The 18,467-nt window shown below is 43.7% G+C and overlaps 1 protein-coding gene across 2 annotated transcripts in view; it reads right to left on the reverse strand.

Moving 5' to 3' along the window:
- TTC29 (tetratricopeptide repeat domain 29) overlaps window positions 1–18,467 on the reverse strand; it is a 1,075,828-nt gene that overhangs the window by 543,153 nt on the left and 514,208 nt on the right. For both annotated transcript variants that reach the window (XM_085643268.1, XM_085643267.1), the window contains exon 6: window positions 9,953–10,165. In XM_085643268.1, coding sequence (XP_085499394.1) covers window positions 9,953–10,165 — 213 coding nt within the window. The remainder of the gene's footprint in view (window positions 1–9,952; window positions 10,166–18,467) is intronic.

Here is an 18,467-nt window from a genome sequence, read left to right on the forward strand (position 1 = left end):
TGATTAAGGAAGGAGGGCGCACAACCTCCTCTTCTTGAGCCCAAATGGGCCCCAGGGACCCCCAACCCCAACGCCATAGATTAATTATAGGGGAGGGGGGCATATGGCCCCCTTCCCAAAGCCTTAAGGTTCCCCAGGGCCAATATTAGGGTAGAGGGCACATGTTCTCCTCTCCAAACCCAAAAGGGCCCTGGGATCGCCATCCTTGGGGCCAATGTCTAATTATAGGGGAGGGGCACCGGTCCACACTCCCTGAACTATTAGAGGCCCAGGGACCCCAACCACTGGGCCCTGATTCATTATGAATAGGTGCCCCAGTGGCCACACATGGCATCCACAAAACATAACATTAGGGGCTGTCGGGGAAGCCCCAGGGGCCTCCCCATAGGAGTCCGCATTGCTCAGCCTCTCAGGAGCAGCTGCTTCTGCTTGCTCCCACCGGGCGGGATGAATCAGAATTTCCCTGCCCGCAGGTGTGTGGTTAGGGAAACAGATGTGTGCTCCCACCTGACAGGGGAATTTTCAAAGGTTGGATGGAAACACACTTCTTTTCCTGCCCACAGTCCTGCGGGCTGAGAAAACCACTGTGTCCCAAGGGTGGGCCCCTCAGGACACAGTTAAAGGGCTGGCCCAGAGGGATGGGGTCACAGGGGCTTTGAAAGACTCAGGGAGGGCGTCACGCTCTCCAACCCCTCTGTTTATTGTTTGGCCCCACCTGATGGGGCCCCTGGGGCTGATACAGACTCAAGGAAGGGGCTGTGTACCCCACTTTCCTAAAAATAAAGTGCTTGGGCCCAGGTGATTGAGTCCTGTGGGCACAACAGGCTCGGAGAGGGCTTTAAAAGTTGACCCTGGGGGATAGGGTCCCCAAATGGACATAGAGAGTGGGGCCCCAATCATGTCCCCAACCCAAATAATAAAAAACAATGATGAAGCTCTGCAATGTAGTTGGGGGACTGTCAACAAGATGGAAATTCATACATCACTGAAAACTGCGAAATATTGCCCATATTTCATGCAGCTCTGTAGAATATAGGTTTTATTGAGCTGCATTGCTGCAATAAAAACAACCAAAGATGTCACTGTATTGCACGTTTTTTAACAAAACATTTGCATTTTTGCAAAGATGTCTCTGTTTTGAGATCTGAGGGGGAAATGTATTTGATATGGTCATTGGATCACAACTATCTCTGAGCTGGATTTGAGGGGCTTGAATTTGAGACATGAGAGCTTAATCTTATATATCCAACAAGTACCAGTATATACATAAAAACCTAACTTTGGACTAGAGAGAGGCCCTTATCACATGACCATGCAAGAATCAAGCTGTGGAAGGGGTGATAAGAAAAGACTGGCTATTCTTTCTCCTCTGGTAAATTATTGTGTTCCACTGACAGCAGAGAAACAAAAAAAGCAGAACCTGAAAGTGGAACTGACTAAAAGGCATCACTTACCTGGGAAGACACCCTGCAAACCACGTCAGATGAGCAAGCGTTGACAAAGGTGGAGTTGATCAAGGTGTAGATCCCATGAGAAAGAACATAGCCATAGAAATCCACATAGGAAGCCCTGGAATAAACAACAAAGATCTACTTCTCTTCCCAAGGCACACTGGCAATATAAGGTCACTCACTCCTGTAGGATAGTGATGCAGTATGAAGCTTTAATTATGGGGTTCAAAAGCAAGGGGAATGCCTACAACCTACAACTGAAAAGAGGAGAACATTGGAAGCAAACGTCTCTGTGGCAAAACCATATTAAAAACCCCATCGACAAAGCAAACCTTGGATCAGGACAAACAAAAGGAAAATCACAGGTGTACTCAGTCTTGCAGAGCACAAAAGGAAGAAGTCCATCAATCGCACAGTGGAATGGGGTATTTAAAGACAAGAATGCAGAAGCAGAATTAGACAAAGACCAATGGAGCTGGCTCCCGGGTTCCTTGAAAGAAGTGAAGGGTAACTGACCAACGGACAGACATCCTGCCAAATCCAACAATGGAAACTTCCATCTCCTCTAATGGAATACAGCCAGAGCAAATAAATGGCCGGAAGAAGGCAGCCCCCCTCAAGTCTGGGCAACATGTAACATTATTGCCCTCCAGGAGACATGGGCACTGGAGGACTTACCACTTGCAGGTTTCACACATTACAACATACCAGCAGAGAAACACAAGAAACACGGCCGCCCAAATGGGGGTCTGGCAGTTTATGTGTCCACAGCCCTAAACATCAAATCGGAGCAGATAGCCTCTTCCGGACCCAATGTGCAATTAATTAAACTTACGCTACACACCAATGAGAAACTAAGAACAGTATTACTGATTAACACTTATGCACATCCAAAGGCACAAAAGCTCATAGTGCCACAATCTCGGACATAAGAAGCATTTACCCCACTTGGGACATAGTGCTAACAGGAGGCTTCAACTCTAATTCAATCTACTCCCCGGACGAAGACAAGAAACTAGCCACTGACAACAAATGCTGGAATGTTCAACCTCAGTACCAATTTAAAACTGCACTTCCTAATCACACAGGCCGACATTTGGTAAAATCATTAGAATATCTGGGAATGAGAGTCATAAATGGCAGGACAATGGATGACATCCAGGCCAAACATACTTTTCTGGGAATCCAGACTTGACTACACGGTAATCTCATTACCAATGATGCCTCTTCTCCTCCAATTGGAGTGATCACTCCTACCAACACATTTATTTTAACCTAAACTTAACTAAGCACCAGATTAATCAGGCAACATAAAGAAGTTTCCACTCAATTGATCTAAAACGGCTTAAATGGACTAATGAAACCATTGAGGAGCTCCAAAACAAACTACAGGGGCTTATAACAGCAAGTGAAAATGAAGGCCCAACTAAGATACAAGCCTGGGTAAACATCACAGTGAAATTAACAACATTAATATCTGGAAAAAAAACAAGTGAGGTTCACATACTGAAAGGCGAACTAAAAAAAGCCATCAGGAGACTTTAAAAAACGGACCTGGATCAAACAGCATGGGACAATGTAGGCAAACTGAGGAAACTGTGCAAAAATAAGTTATGGTAGGATAAAAGAAGCAGTGACGAAAATTTTTGGACAAAACTATTATATAATGCCAAAAAAACTAACTCCAGCACATTTTAGGAAATAATTAACAACTTGAACAGGCCTGTCAACTCTCTAACCTCATACGTACAAGAACATGAGTGGGCAAAGTTTCTTACAAAAAGATTTACAGAAACTACAACTTCTGAAAACCCAGCTAGTAAGCAGCAAGAATACGTATATCACCAAGATCTAGAGGTGGTAAAAGGAAATGTTGAAAACTCCATACAAGAAAAAGACAGCACTTGCTACCCAAATGTAATATCTGTGTTGCCAGCGGAAGAAATAACATGGAATTACGACAAAGATGGTACTTATTACACAAATGTAAAATCAGATACATCCGCTTACTTAGCTGAAGACTTAACAAGAATAATACGGAAAGGCAGAGGAGATGGTGAACCAGGGCCCAATGGCATTTCTCAAGTAATTTTGAAAAATGACCCATCCTTCTGGAGTAACCATCTCACCAGACTATTTAAAGAAATCGAGCATCTAAATCAAATCACACCTAGCTGGCAAGGCTCAATAATCACACCGATATACAAAGGAGGAGATAGAACATGTCCAGCAAATTACAGGTTAAACGCATTATTGGATGTAGAAGCAAAGTATTGCGCCTCGCTGATCCTGGAAGACCTAACTGAGTGGTCAAATAAGCTTGGCCTGATTCCTGTCAACCAGACAGGTTTTAGAAAAGGGATCGGGACGATTACAAATATTCTAACTCTTTCACTTATAGATGACAGGTACAAGCGGAGAAAATAACAACTGCACTTTGTTTTATAGATCTAAAGGCCGCATTTGACAGTGTGGATCCTCAACTCCTATGGGAAAAAACTGAAAGCTTGGAATATTCCTAAGAGAATATTAAGTGGATTTTTTTATTTTATTTACAGAGTTTTATATAGTGCGAACTTGACCCGAATCGGGTATCAGAGCGCATTACATAGCACCAGTTGCATTACATGAGGACACATTCATTTTTATTTTTTGTTAGGCACAGGGAGATTAAGTGATTTGCCCAGAATCACAGGATGTTCAGCGTCATTGCCGAGACTCAAACTCAGTTCCCCAGATTCGAGGTCGACTGCCATAGCCGTTAGGCCAACTCTTCTCCTACAGCTACTTTACTCCCATTCATGGATGAGAAAAAAGTTGGGAGATGGCTCATGACTATTTAGAAATGTGATGACAAACAAAGGTTTAAAACAGGGCTGCTAGCTGGCTCTTCACCTTTTTTATTTGTTTATCTTGGACTTGGCCCATCGGCTGGACAAGATCAACCCTCATCCACCGCAACTGGGAAAGTTATCATACAAAACAACCAACAAACTAGAAATCAGTACATCAAAAAGCAAAACAATGCTGATCAGCAATTACCCAACTGCCAAACAGAACATATGGTTTGAGGGTAACCTGTTAGAGGAAGTAACTGATCATAAATACTTGGGGTTTTATATGGACAACAAACTAAACCGCTGAGAGAAAACGTATATGTCACAGAGAACTAGTGCATTAACGTTTGCCTTTAGGCCCTGGCAAAAAAACTGAAGGGGCCATCATACAAACCTTTGCTTGCAGTGATATCTGCCAAAATGCTTCCAACAATAACATATGCCAGTATTGCTTTACACGGCAAAGACGCCAAACTTCTGAACAAACTACTAGTCACAACATATAAAAAGATTTTTCAGGTACATCAGCCTGCTTCACCAGCACAAGTGAGACTTGAATTTGGTCTAATAAACGAAACAATAGGGAGGATGCATGCAACGATAAAGCTTTGGTCTCGACTAAAACAGAGTACAGCTAACTCCACACTGAACAAAGCTCTCTGGGCAGAATTAGACAATGACAAAAAATCATCATACAATCAATACCTTCAAAAAGCCATAACAACCACTTGTACAGGCGAGCTTTGAAATAACAACTTGCCTTATTCAACCTTCAAGCAAATAATAAACAAACTGCAAAATTTCACTCCTTGTTAGTCGACAAACATATCTTCAGTGTGAGAACGCACGCCTGGAAAGTGATTAAAAATGATAAGATCCTTGCACGACAACTTCTTTAAGTATTACATTTTTGATCTACAGAAAAAGACAACTGATGGCTCTTTGCTTCGGAAAACTACCATCGTTCGCAGAGAAGCCAACCTGGGTCCACAAAGGGCCGACACTATGCTGACTCTGCGGCAGTAACAAAGAGGACTTTATTCATCTAATTTGCACATGTCCTAAACTTTACACAGCACTAGTCACTTTATTAAGAAAAGCGCTAAACATCAGAAGAATAAGGACATGCAGAGCGGCCATAATAGGAGGGTTAGACCCGTCAGATTCTCAAATGAACTAACAATCTCTCAACCTCCATGATCTGGCACTGAAAACTGAAACTCTAGCTACAAAGTAGATAGAGAAAATTGGCGCACGGCAAGATGGCTGCGCTGTAGTGCAGCTCCGCCGGCCAACTTGCCAATCCGGTAATTATCCTGCTCCCACGGCTCCATCCGTGCTATCTATGCGGAGGCAGCTGCTTTGTGGGCATCTCCAAACTAAGTTAGGCATTTTTTCCCGACATCGAATGGCTGGAATTAGGTAATTTGCTGCTTGTCTGACCCAAGGTGCGATGAATAACATGGCAGCCCGCTGATGTGAGAGACGACGTCCGGAGACCCAGAGTTTACCTGCGGGCTGTTGATCAGCTGAAACAATGTTGCTGGCACCGGTGGGCTCTGCAGGTACGCAGGCTATCAACATCTGCCCGCTGAAGAGTGCGAGAGGCGGTTTGGGGCTGCAGTGAGACATGTGGCTCATGCTTACGGCGAGGGCGGCAGGCCGGGCCATAATTTAGCGACAAAACTTAAATATCGCGCTGAGCACCATACCATTACAACCATTATAGATGAGCAGGGTGTGGGACACTACACGCCACAAGCCATAGTTGAACAATTTCGTGGCTGCTATGCCGACATGTACGCGAGGGAATGCAGACCCTACAGCGCTAGATGAGTACCTATCGGACATTGCCTGTGCATGGTTAGCTAAAGGACACCAAGATTATCTAAGTCGGCCAATTGAAGCATCTGATATCCAAGAGGCAACATGTGCTTTGCCAAATAAAAAGGCTCCGGGGCCTGATGGCCTCATGGCAGAATTTTATAAAGAATACGCAGAGCTGCTAGGTCCCCATTTACTGGAAATGTATGGTGAGGCACATGAGACAAGCCACCTTCCCCCATCGCTTCGACAGGCTCTGATAATAACTTTATTAAAAAAAAGACAAGGCCCCCCTTTAACTGCGAGTCATACCGCCCCTTATCACTTATCAATCTGGATGCCAAAATACTGGCAAGCATTATAGCATCCAGGCTTGAGCCTTTAATGCCAGGTCTGGTACTACTGGATCAATCTGGATTCATAACAGAAAGATCCATGTCCTATAATTTACGCACTATATTTGCGATGTTTCACATCCTAGATCCTGCCCTCCCTGCTGCTGCTGTTATGTTGGATGCAGCGAAAGCATTTGACTCCATTGAATGGAGTTATATGTTTCAGATTCTGAGGTGTATGGGTTTCCCTCTGGTTTTTATTGGATGGGTGCATCTGCTATACACAGACCCCTCCGCACGGGTCCGAGTAGGCGACTGACATCGGAGCCCTTTCAGATAAGTAAAGGAACTAGGCAGGGGTGTCCCCTATCACCACTACTGTTCACTATTAGGTTGGAGCCACTGACGTGCATAATCAGACAGCGACACAGAGACACTTCTCTTTAATTTTATGCACTGTCCAGTCTGCATTTCTCTCTATGCCGATGACATGGTGCTGTTCATTAGAGAGCCACAACGGTATCTAGCACCTGTGTTGCGTGAATATATCAGGTTTGGCCTATTTTCGGTACTGTCTATTAATTGGGATAAATCCGTGATAATACCCTAAACCTGGAATACCCGCTGATGTGGTCCACAGACCCAGATAAGTACCTGGGGATCTGGGTGCATCGAGATCCCGAGATAGTGAGCAAAGAAAACTATGGGAGGGCGTGTGTTGTCCTGGACAGATGGAAGGCACTGCCGCTCTCCTTAGCAGACCGCATTGCTCTCATAAAAATTTTAGTATTGCCTCGCTTCCTGTACTTGTTTAGTAACATCCCAATAACACTAACTCAGCATTTTTTCAACATTTTAAAGTCGTTACTAGTACGATTAATCTGGGGTGGTAAACAAGCTAGGGTGGGATGGAACACACTCACCCTGGACTATGCCAAGGGTGGCTTCTGTGTGCCAGATTTATATATGTACTATCACTGTGCGCAGGTGCAGTACGCAGATTACTGGTACAATCCCCATGCTTTTACCCCACACGTGGCAGTGAAAGACGGGGATGCACACCCAACTCCTTTACATGGCATCATCACACACTCACAGCGGGGCACACCAAAACATGAAATCAATGCGATAGATGCCACCATTGCTGCATGGCAATCTATCGGTAGACTTGCGGAGAAACTCCTGCTTTATACTCCAGCGCTCCCTCTGGCTCACCACGCCGCACTCTCGGTGACACAAGAGGAAGGCCCGCTGCGCTCCCTAAGAGAAGCAGGCATTGACAAAATGCAAGACCTATATCCTAACGGGAGTTTTGTCACAGCAGAAGAACTGCAATACACTCATAACTCACCACTGCTCTTTCGATTCACGCTGCACAGATTGAACCAGGCAGTAAAAGCACATATTAGCATGTTCCCAGCCGAGCCACCCACCCTACACTCTCTACAGTTGCTTCTGGTCTCTTCCACATGGCGCAAGCTTGTCACTAAGCTGTATAGTGCAGTTAGGGACAAGAAGGTCCAGGGTGATAATAAAAGTCTTGCGCGCTGGAATGTCAAACTCAATCCTCCGCTAACACTAACAGAGTGGGAGCATTGCTGCAAAATCACCAGCGCCCTCACGCCCAATGGAAACCTGTGCATTATCCATTTTAAATATATTCATCAAGTATACCACACACCACTTAAACTACATACGTTTGGGCTCCATGACAATAGCAATTGCAAAAGATGCGGAAGCCAGATGCAGACTTCAGGCACTTGGCTTGGGAATGTAGGTTGGTGTCTGACTACTGAGAGGAAGTGGTGCGGCGATTGCAGGTTATGTCAGCAGTCCCTTTGCAATGTATACCAAAGGTTTGTCTACTATGCTGCGTGCCGCAGCTGAAAGGAGTTGTGGGCAGATATATAAGAATTGCGCTGCTGTTGGCGAAGCGCCGGGTGGCGCTGACATGGGAGAGTACTATGACCCCACGACCGGACCACTGGGTGAAGGACCTTGTCTATTGTAAAGAAAGACTTGAACTATATGCGGAAGAGCTGCCCTCGTCTTCCAAACCCAAGGACATTTAGGAACCTCTACGTCAGTATCTGAGCTCACAAACCCAGCCATGAACATTGACCGATGAAGGCTGATATTGTCTTGCATGTCTGCCCCTGTAATGGCATAATCATTGTAAGTTACTTATATCCCGCTAAGCTATGTGAAAGGAAATTGGTCAATCACATGATGTTTGTTTTGATTGTTTGTCATCTGTACCGCCGTGTATGGCATTGCTGATATGTGTTTAACTTGAAAATTAATAAAGAGAAATAAAAAAAAAGTAGATAGAGAAAATTATGACATGATAAGAAACTTTATTGTCCATGATACGTAAGTGGAGAATGCTTGTAACTTCACAATCAAGCCTGAAAAGTGAACTCATAACTGAGCGGTAGGAAGCAGAAATTTTACGATTAAGGGCCTGATTACGATGTGGTTAAGAAAGCATTCCCACCTACGGCCCGATTACGATGAGGTTAGTAAGGCCTCCTAATGGCATTTGCTACTTCCGAATCGGAAACGTGTTTTCCCGACCAAGGGCCGGATTACGATGCGGTTAGGAACATTGGCTCCTGTAGAAGTCAATTGGAGTCCAACCAAATCGTATCTGGAAGCACCAGGATGCTTCATTCTCGGTCGGACTCTCCCGATCTGAGTCAGTCGGAAACCATTTCTAAACCGATTCGATCAGGAAGATTTCCTAAACGCATCATAATTGGGCCCTTAGTAAGATCTTAATTGCATTCTATGAACCCCATTTGGAGCATATGAAAATCATTAATTATGAGAATTGAGAATGTAAAGTTTTTAAAAATGAAGACATTTAATTGCTTACTTTTATTCATGCGATAAATTTTTAAGGTTTTAATTAACTAAACGATAAACATTTATTATAATTATTATTATTATTATATGTGGCAAAAATGTTTACTAGATAGAGCAAATACTGACGTCACTGGGGATGCCCCTTTGAGATTGCACTCCCGGATGCTGTTAACAACTCAAGTGATGTTCTTTTCTTTTGCATATTTGTAGAACCACCATTACTACCTTTATTTGCGAGTATAAAAGATGTAATATGATCTGCCCGGTTTAATCAAGAGGTGTTCACCACCATTAATGTAGAAGACATCTTAAAAAGGGAACAAAAAAAGAATATCAACATCACTAATCATTATGGCTTCGTACTTCCCTAAAATATTTACAAGAAGATAAAAACAAGAACATGTCTATTTTTTATTTCTACAGTGCTTTATATCAAGGCTTGGTGCTCGAGAAAGTGTAGCTTTTTAGTAGTTAAAGCCTGTTTTGCTCGGAGAAAGAATATTGACTATTTATTTCTGTTTATAAATTTCGAAAAACATGACGTGGATTGAAATAGAAGACAGCCTTTACTTTTCCCCAGGGAATGCTAGCCCTGGTGCATTGAAGATGGTACGGAAGAGGACTGCTTTTCACCCACCTTCTTTTGCCATTTGAAAAGCTTTTATGAGACTTTTGATGGCCTGCTGGTGTTCCTTATTTTCCAGCATTTTGTCTGCCAGTAATGTGTAAATCCTCCAGAGATGCTCGCAGGCCAGTGAGTTCTGAGTGCGGCCTGTCTCATCCGTCCATTTTCGCCCCAATGTCAGCTGATAGAAGGCCTCATAGTGCTCCGCGGCTTCCTCCAGCTGACCTGTAAAACACAAGCCCTTCGTAAATATCTGCGCCATGGGTCACCAAGCTCTCTCAGACATCAGCACACATCTGGGCACTCGTGAAAAATCAGTTGTACAGCCGATCCCTACATGAACCATCCCAATGTTAACAAAAAGCTTTTATTGAAACTGGTTAATATTCCAGCGCTGCCTGTACAAGGATATACTGAGCAAAAGAATATTGCCTCCTCGAGCTGGAGTGTTCATGTCACAGCCTGGCCGTGGCAGCCCCCCACGCCTCTGAAGGACAGATTACTGTTTCTCAAGGACGCAAGGCCTACAATAAAAGGACATTATCTTAACTCTCCAAGGCAGCCTCTTATAACATCGGTGATCTGATATATGCAGCTGCGGTGCACAAGTAGGCCCTGTCAGTGTGTTAGACAGATGTCTGTTTAGTGGCTGAAGGAAAAATATCAGTGTTAAAAACATCAGTGTTCTTTTCGAGGAGCTTTAAGGGCCCGGTACATCAAGCTTTTTTTCTGTGAGTAGTACTGATTTATACCAGACTTGGACGCGGTAGAATAGCTCGCAAGCGCAGCACGGAGTCTCAGTGTGTCGCCCAACCACTGCAGGTAGGACCAACTTGCTCAGCAAGAGTGAGAACATGTCACAAATACCCCATTTCTCAGAGAATGTGGATAAAAGAATTTCCCTCACGAGAAAACGTGTTTCATGTTAATAAAAGGAAATAAAATAGTAATGTGTATTTGCATATGCACCTGAAGCCTTTTATCGGGCTTTCGTTCCGTACTGTTCATTAACTTCTAGGAACATAGCGCAGGTGCTGTTGGGGAGGGGGGGGCACAACTTTCATGTCAGAGGCGGGCCCCCCACAGCTTCAGCTGACATGAAGCAAAGGAACTAAATAAAGCAACTTAAAAGTTGCATGGAAAGACAGGCTGACTGGGGCCTACCTGCTCGGGAAGAGGTGTAAAAAAACACACACACCTGCAGCAGTTGATTATGCTACCACTGCTCCCTTATATGTGCATGCCTGACCCTTACTTTACAGAGATGCTTCAAAGAGCGGTGTGGCTAACACACCTACACGCACTCTGTTTGATTGACAGCACTGTGCAGATGACGCACACAGGCCGAGCTCCGCCAATCACAGAGAGAGCTTGAACACATTCTGCCCTCCCTGGAACTCAGAGGGGCTGTGAGGCGCAGCACACTACCTGTTGCAGGATTGAAAAGGTAAGTTTAAGAAACGAATTCATCGATATGTTACTGCAGGATGGACCTAAGGAAGGGATATGGCATTCAGTGTAAGGTATGTGCAGCATATATGTCAACAACCCAAACCCTGCACATATCTCTGTCATGGACGTAGTGAATAATAGTGCAGCGGGTGCAGTGGCACCAGGCTTGGGAGGTTCGAATTAAAGCTTATGTTCATATCTAAACCCTTAGATGGAAGAGCAACTTCCCCTGCTTGCATCATGGCCCCTGGCACCCTTGCTGCCAGGAGCGTAGCTATTGATGGTGCAGAAGTTGCAGTAGCATTTGGGCCCAAGGGTGCCGAGGGCACACTAAACCATGATTATTGCTGTATTTTACCGCCCCAACTGTAGTTAACAAGCATCGAAAATGCAATAGGTCTCGACCTCGTTTAAGTTAAAGCAATTCTGTTTGTAATTAGCTTGCTTTTTAGCGTTGCTTTTATTAGTGTTTTTCAAACTTTCATGTACATAACATGCATATGTATGCATATATGTATATGTATGCATGCATTGATATTTGTATTTATATAGATATGCAGATGTATATATATATATTTATATATATACACATACATATATATAAATGCATAGCCATTTATATACCTATATATGTGCATATGTGTGAGCGTAGAGAGGTAGGTAGAGGTTGAGAGAGGTAGAGAGTTAGAGGTAGAGTGGTAGAGGTAGAGAGTAGTAGAGAGTAAGTAGTAGAGAGTGAGCAGTAAAGAGTGAGAAGTAGATAGTTTGTAGTAGAGAGTAGTAGAGAGTAGTAGAGTGAGTAGTAGAGAGTGAGTAGTAGAGAGTAGTAGAGAGTGAATAGATAGTAGTAGAGAGTGAGCAGTAGAGAACGAGTAGAGAGTAGTAGAGAGTGAGTAGTACAGTGAGTAGTAGAGTGAGTAGTAGAGAGTAGTAAAGAGTGAGCAGTGGAGAGTGAGTAGTAGCAAGTAGTAGAGAGTGAGTAGAGAGTAGAGAATAGTAGAGAGTGAGCAGTAGAGAGTAGAGAGTAGTAGTGAGTGAGTAGAGAGAGAGTAGTAGAGAGTAGTAAAGAGTGAGCAGTAGAGAGTGAGTAGTAGCGAGTAGTTGAGAGTTAGTAGAGTAGTAAAGAGTGAGCAGTAGAGAGCGACTAGTAGTGAGTAGTAGAGAGTGAGTAGAGAGTAGTAGAGAGTGAGTAGATAGAAGTAGAGAGTAAGTAGTAGAGAGTGAGTAGTAGAGAGTGAGTAGAGAGTGAGTAGTAGATAGTGAGTAGAGAGTACAGAGTAGTAGAGAGTGAGTAGTAGAGAGTGAGTAGTAGAGAGTGAGGAGTAGAGTGAGTAGTAGAGTGAGTAGTAGAGAGTGAGTAGTAGAGAGTAGTAAAGAGTGAGCAGTAGAGAGTGAGTAGTGGCGAGTAGTAGAGAGTGAGTAGAGAGTAGTAGAGAGTAGTAGAGTGAGTAGTAGAGAGTGAGTAGAGAGTACAGAGTAGTAGAGAGTGAGTAGTAGAGAGTGAGTAGTAGAGAGTGAGGAGTAGAGTGAGTAGTAGAGTGAGTAGTAGAGAGTGAGTAGTAGAGAGTAGTAAAGAGTGAGCAGTAGAGAGAGTAGTGGCGAGTAGTAGAGAGTGAGTAGAGAGTAGTAGAGAGTAGTAGAGTGAGCATTAGAGAGTGAGTAGTAGAGAGTAGTAAAGAGTGAGTAGAGAGTAGTAGAGAGTGAGCAGATAGTAGTAGAGAATAGTAGAGAGTGAGTAGTAGAGAGTAGTAAAGAGTGAGCAGTAGAGAGTGAGTAGTACAGAGTGAGTAGAGAGTAGTTGAGAGTGAGTAGAGAGTAGAGAGTAGTAGAGTAGTAGAGAGTGAGTAGAGTAGAGAGTAGTAGAGAGTGAGTAGAGAGTGAGTAGTAGAGAGTAGTAAAGAGTGAGCAGTAGAGAGTAGTAAAGAGTGAGCAGTAGAGAGTGAGTAGTAGAGAGTGAGTAGTAGAGAGTAGTGGAGAGTGAGCAGTAGAGAGAGTAGTGGCGAGTAGTAGAGAGTGAGTAGAGAGTAGTAGAGAGTAGTAGAGTGAGTATTAGAGAGTGAGTAGTAGAGAGTGGTAAAGAGTGAGTAGAGAGTAGTAGAGAGTGAGCAGATAGTAGTAGAGAGTAGTAGAGAGTGAGTAGTAGAGAGTAGTAAAGAGTGAGCAGTAGAGAGTGAGTAGTACAGAGTGAGTAGAGAGTAGTTGAGAGTGAGTAGAGAGTAGAGAGTAGTAGAGTAGTAGAGAGTGAGTAGAGTAGAGAGTAGTAGAGAGTGAGTAGAGAGTGAGTAGTAGAGAGTAGTAAAGAGTGAGCAGTAGAGAGTAGTAAAGAGTGAGCAGTAGAGAGTGAGTAGTAGAGAGTGAGTAGTAGAGAGTAGTGGAGAGTGAGTAGTAGAGAGTTGTAGAGAGTGAGCAGTGGAGAGTGAGTAGTAGCGAGTAGTAGAGAGTGAGTAGAGAGTAGAGAGTAGTAGTGAGTGAGTACAGAGTAGTAGAGAGTGAGTAGAGAGTGAGTAGTAGAGAGTAGTAAAGAGTGAGCAGTAGAGAGTGAGTAGTATCGAGTAGTTGAGCGTTAGTAGAGAGAAGTAAAGAGTGAGCAGTATAGAGTGAGTAGTAGCAAGTAGTATAGAGTGAGTAGAGAGTAGTAGAGAGTGAGTAGAGAGAAGTAGAGAGTGAGAAGTAGAGAGTAGAGAGTAGTAAGGAGTGAGTAGAGAGTAGTAGAGAGTGAGTAGAGTAGAGAGTAGTAGAGAGTAGTAGAGAGTGAGTAGTAGAGAGTAGTAGACGGAGTAGTAGAGAGTGAGTAGTAAAGAGTGAGCAGGGGAGAGCGAGTAGTAGAGAGTAGTAAGTAGTAGAGCGTAGTAGAGAGTGAGTAGTAGAGAGTAATAGAGTGAGTAGTAGAGAGTGAGTAGTAGAGAGTAGTAAAGAGTGAGCAGTAGAGAGTGCGTAGTAGCGAGTAGTAGAGAGAGTTGAGTAGCAGAGAGTGAGTAGTAGAGAGTGAGTAGTAGAGAGTAGAGAGTGAGTAGTAGAGAGTAGTAGAGAGTGAGTAGAGAGTAGAAAATAGTAGAGAGTGAGCAGTAGAGAATGAGCAGTAGAGAGTAGTAGAGAGAGTAGTAGAGAGTGAGTAGTAGAGCGTGAGGAGAGAGTAGAGAGTAGTAGAGAGTGAGTAGTAGAGAGTGTGGAGTAGAGGGAGTAGTAGAGTGAGTAGTAGAGAGTGAGTAGAAGAGAGTAGTAAAGAGTGAGCAGTAGAGAGTGAGTAGTAAAGAGTAGTAAAGAGTGAGTAGAGAGTAGTGGAGTGAGTAGTAGAGAGTGAGTAGTAGAGAGTAGTAGAGAGTGAGTAGTAGAGAGTAGAGAGTAGTAGAGAGTGAGTAGAGAGCAGTAGAGAGTGGGCAGAGAGTAGTAGATAGTACAGAGTGAGTAGTAGAGAGTGAGTAGTAAAGAGTGAGCAGTAAAGAGAGTGAGTAATAGCGAGTAGTAGAGAGAGTAGAGAGTAGTTGAGAGTGAGTAGAGAGTAGTAGAGAGTAGTAGAGAGTGAGTAGAGAGTAGAGAGTAGTACAGAGTGAGTAGAGAGTGAGTAGTAGAGAGTAGTAAAGAGTGAGCAGTAGAGAGTGAGTAGTAGAGAGTGAGTAGTAGACAGTAGTAGAGAGTGAGTAGTAGAGAGTAGTAAAGAGTGAGCAGTGGAGAGTGAGTAGTAGCGAGTAGTAGAGAGTGAGTAGAGAGTAGTGAAGAGTGAGTAGTAGAGTAGAGAGTAGTAGTGAGTGAGTAGAGTAGTAGAGAGTGAGTAGTAGAGAGTAGTAAAGAGTGAGCAGTAGAGAGTGAGTAGTAGCGAGTAGTTGAGAGTTAGTAGAGTAGTAAAGAGTGAGCAGTAGAGTGAGTAGTAGCGAGTAGTAGAGAGTGAGTAGAGAGTAGTAGAGAGTGAGTAGAGCATAGTAGAGAGTGAGTAGTAGAGAGTGAGTAGAGAGTAGAGAGTAGTAGAGAGTGAGTAGCAGAGAGTGAGGAGTAGAGTGAGTAGCAGAGAGTGAGGAGTAGAGTGAGTAGTAGAGTGGGTTGTAGAGAGTGAGTAGTAGAGAGTAGAGAGTAGTAGAGAGAGAGTAGAGAGTAGTAGAGAGTGAGTAGAGAGTGAGCAGAGAGTGAGCAGAGAGTAGTAGAGAGTGAGCAGTAGAGAGTAGTAAAGAGTGAGCAGTAGAGAGTGAGTAGTAGCGAGTAGTAGAGAGTGAGTAGAGAGTACTTGAGAGTGAGTAGAGAGTAGAGCGGAGTAGAGAGTAGAGAGTAGTAGAGAGTGAGTAGAGAGTAGAAGAGAGTGAGTAGTAGAGAGTAGTAAGGAGTGAGCAGTAGAGAGTGAGTAGTAGAGAGTGAGTAGTAGAGAGTAGTAGAGAGTGAGTAGTATAGAGTAGTAAAGAGTGAGCAGTGGAGAGTGAGTAGTAGCGAGTAGTAGAGAGTGAGTAGAGAGTAGTAAAGAGTGAGTAGTAAAGAGTGAGCAGTAGAGAGTGAGTAGTAGAGAGTGAGTAGTAGAGAGTGAGTAGTAGAGAGTGAGCAGAGAGTAGCAGTGAGTAGTAGAGAGTGAGCAGTGGAGAGTAGTAAAGAGTGAGCAGTAGAGAGTGAGTAGTAGCGAGTAGTAGAGAGTGAGTAGAGAGTAGTTGAGAGTGAGTAGAGAGTAGAGCGGAGTAGAGAGTAGAGAGTAGTAGAGAGTGAGTAGAGAGTAGTAGAGAGTGAGTAGTAGAGAGTAGTAAAGAGTGAGCAGTAGAGAGTGAGTAGTAGAGAGTGAGTAGTAGAGAGTAGTAAAGAGTGAGCAGTGGAGAGTGAGTAGTAGCGAGTAGTAGAGAGTGAGTAGAGAGTAGTAAAGAGTGAGTAGTAGAGAGTAGTAAAGAGTAGTAGTGAGTGAGTAGAGAGTAGTAGAGAGTGAGTCGAGAGTGAGTAGTAGAGAAGAGTAGAGAGTAGTAAAGAGTGAGTAGTAGAGAGTAGACAGTAGTAGAGAGTGAGTAGAGAGTAGTAGAGAGTGAGTAGAGTAGAGAGTAGTAGAGAGTGAGTAGTAGAGAGTAGTAGAGAGTGAATAGTAGAGAGTAGTAGAAAGAGTAGTAGAGAGTGAGTAGTAGAGAGTAGTAAAGAGTGAGCAGTAGAGAGTGAGTAGTAGCGAGTAGAAGAGTGAGTAGTAGAGAGTGAGTAGTAGAGAGTAGTAAAGAGTGAGCAGTAGAGAGTGAGTAGTAGCGAGTAGTAGAGAGAGTTGAGTAGTAGAGAGTGAGTAGAGAGTAGTAAAGAGTGAGTAGTAGAGAAGAGTAGAGAGTAGTAAAGAGTGAGCAGCAGAGAGTGAGAAGTATCGAGTAGTTGAGAGTTAGTAGAGAGTAATTAAGAGTGAGCAGTACAGAGTGAGTAGTAGCAAGTAGTAGAGAGTGAGTAGTAGAGAGTAGAGAGTAGTAGAGTAGAGAGTAGTAGAGAGTAGTAGAGAGAGAGTAGCAGAGAGTGATTAGAGTAGTAGAGAGTGAGTAGTAGAGAGTGAGTAGTAGAGAGTAGAGTGTAGTAGAGAGTGAGTAGAGTAGAGAGTAGTAGAGAGTGAGGAGAGTAGTAGAGAGTGAGTAGAGAGTAGTAGAGAGTGAGTAGAGCATAGTAGAGAGTGAGTAGTAGAGAGTGAGTAGAGAGTAGAGAGTAGTAGAGAGTGAGTAGCAGAGAGTGAGGAGTAGAGTGAGTAGCAGAGAGTGAGGAGTAGAGTGAGTAGTAGAGTGGGTTGTAGAGAGTGAGTAGTAGAGAGTAGAGAGTAGTAGAGAGAGAGTAGAGAGTAGTAGAGAGTGAGTAGAGAGTGAGCAGAGAGTGAGCAGAGAGTAGTAGAGAGTGAGCAGTAGAGAGTAGTAAAGAGTGAGCAGTAAAGAGTGAGCAGTAGAGAGTGAGTAGTAGTGAGTAGTAGAGAGTGAGTAGAGAGTACTTGAGAGTGAGTAGAGAGTAGAGCGGAGTAGAGAATAGAGAGTAGTAGAGAGTGAGTAGAGAGTAGAAGAGAGTGAGTAGTAGAGAGTAGTAAGGAGTGAGCAGTAGAGAGTGAGTAGTAGAGAGGGAGTAGTAGCGAGTAGTAGAGAGTGAGTAGAGAGTAGTAAAGAGTGAGTAGTAAAGAGTGAGCAGTAGAGAGTGAGTAGTAGAGAGTGAGTAGTAGAGAGTGAGTAGTAGAGAGTGAGCAGAGAGTAGCAGTGAGTAGTAGAGAGTGAGCAGTAGAGAGTAGTAAAGAGTGAGCAGTAGAGAGTGAGTAGTAGCGAGTAGTAGAGAGTGAGTAGAGAGTAGTTGAGAGTGAGTAGAGAGTAGAGCAGAGTAGAGAGTAGAGAGTAGTAGAGAGTGAGTAGAGTAGTAGAGAGTGAGTAGTAGAGAGTAGTAAAGAGTGAGCAGTAGAGAGTGAGTAGTAGAGAGTGAGTAGTAGAGAGTAGTAAAGAGTGAGCAGTGGAGAGTGAGTAGTAGCGAGTAGTAGAGAGTGAGTAGAGAGTAGTAAAGAGTGAGTAGTAGAGAGTAGTAAAGAGTAGTAGTGAGTGAGTAGAGAGTAGTAGAGAGTGAGTCGAGAGTGAGTAGTAGAGAAGAGTAGAGAGTAGTAAAGAGTGAGTAGTAGAGAGTAGAGACTAGTAGAGAGTGAGTAGAGAGTAGTAGAGAGTGAGTAGAGTAGAGAGTAGTAGAGAGTGAGTAGTAGAGAGTGAGTAGTAGATAGTAGTAGAGAGTAGTAGAGAGTGAATAGTAGAGAGTAGTAGAAAGAGTAGTAGAGAGTGAGTAGTACAGAGTAGTAAAGAGTGAGCAGTAGAGAGTGAGTAGTAGCGAGTAGAAGAGTGAGTAGTAGAGAGTGAGTAGTAGAGAGTAGTAAAGAGTGAGCAGTAGAGAGTGAGTAGTAGCGAGTAGTAGAGAGAGTTGAGTAGTAGAGAGTGAGTAGAGAGTAGTAAAGAGTGAGTAGTAGAGAAGAGTAGAGAGTAGTAAAGAGTGAGCAGCAGAGAGTGAGTAGTATCGAGTAGTTGAGAGTTAGTAGAGAGTATTTAAGAGTGAGCAGTACAGAGTGAGTAGTAGCAAGTAGTAGAGAGTGAGGAGTAGAGAGTAGTAGAATAGAGAGTAGTAGAGAGTGAGTAGAGTAGAG

Source organism: Triturus cristatus, chromosome 2_2 (assembly GCF_964204655.1).
Source record: "Triturus cristatus chromosome 2_2, aTriCri1.1, whole genome shotgun sequence".
In the NCBI taxonomy this organism is placed as follows: domain Eukaryota; kingdom Metazoa; phylum Chordata; class Amphibia; order Caudata; family Salamandridae; genus Triturus; species Triturus cristatus.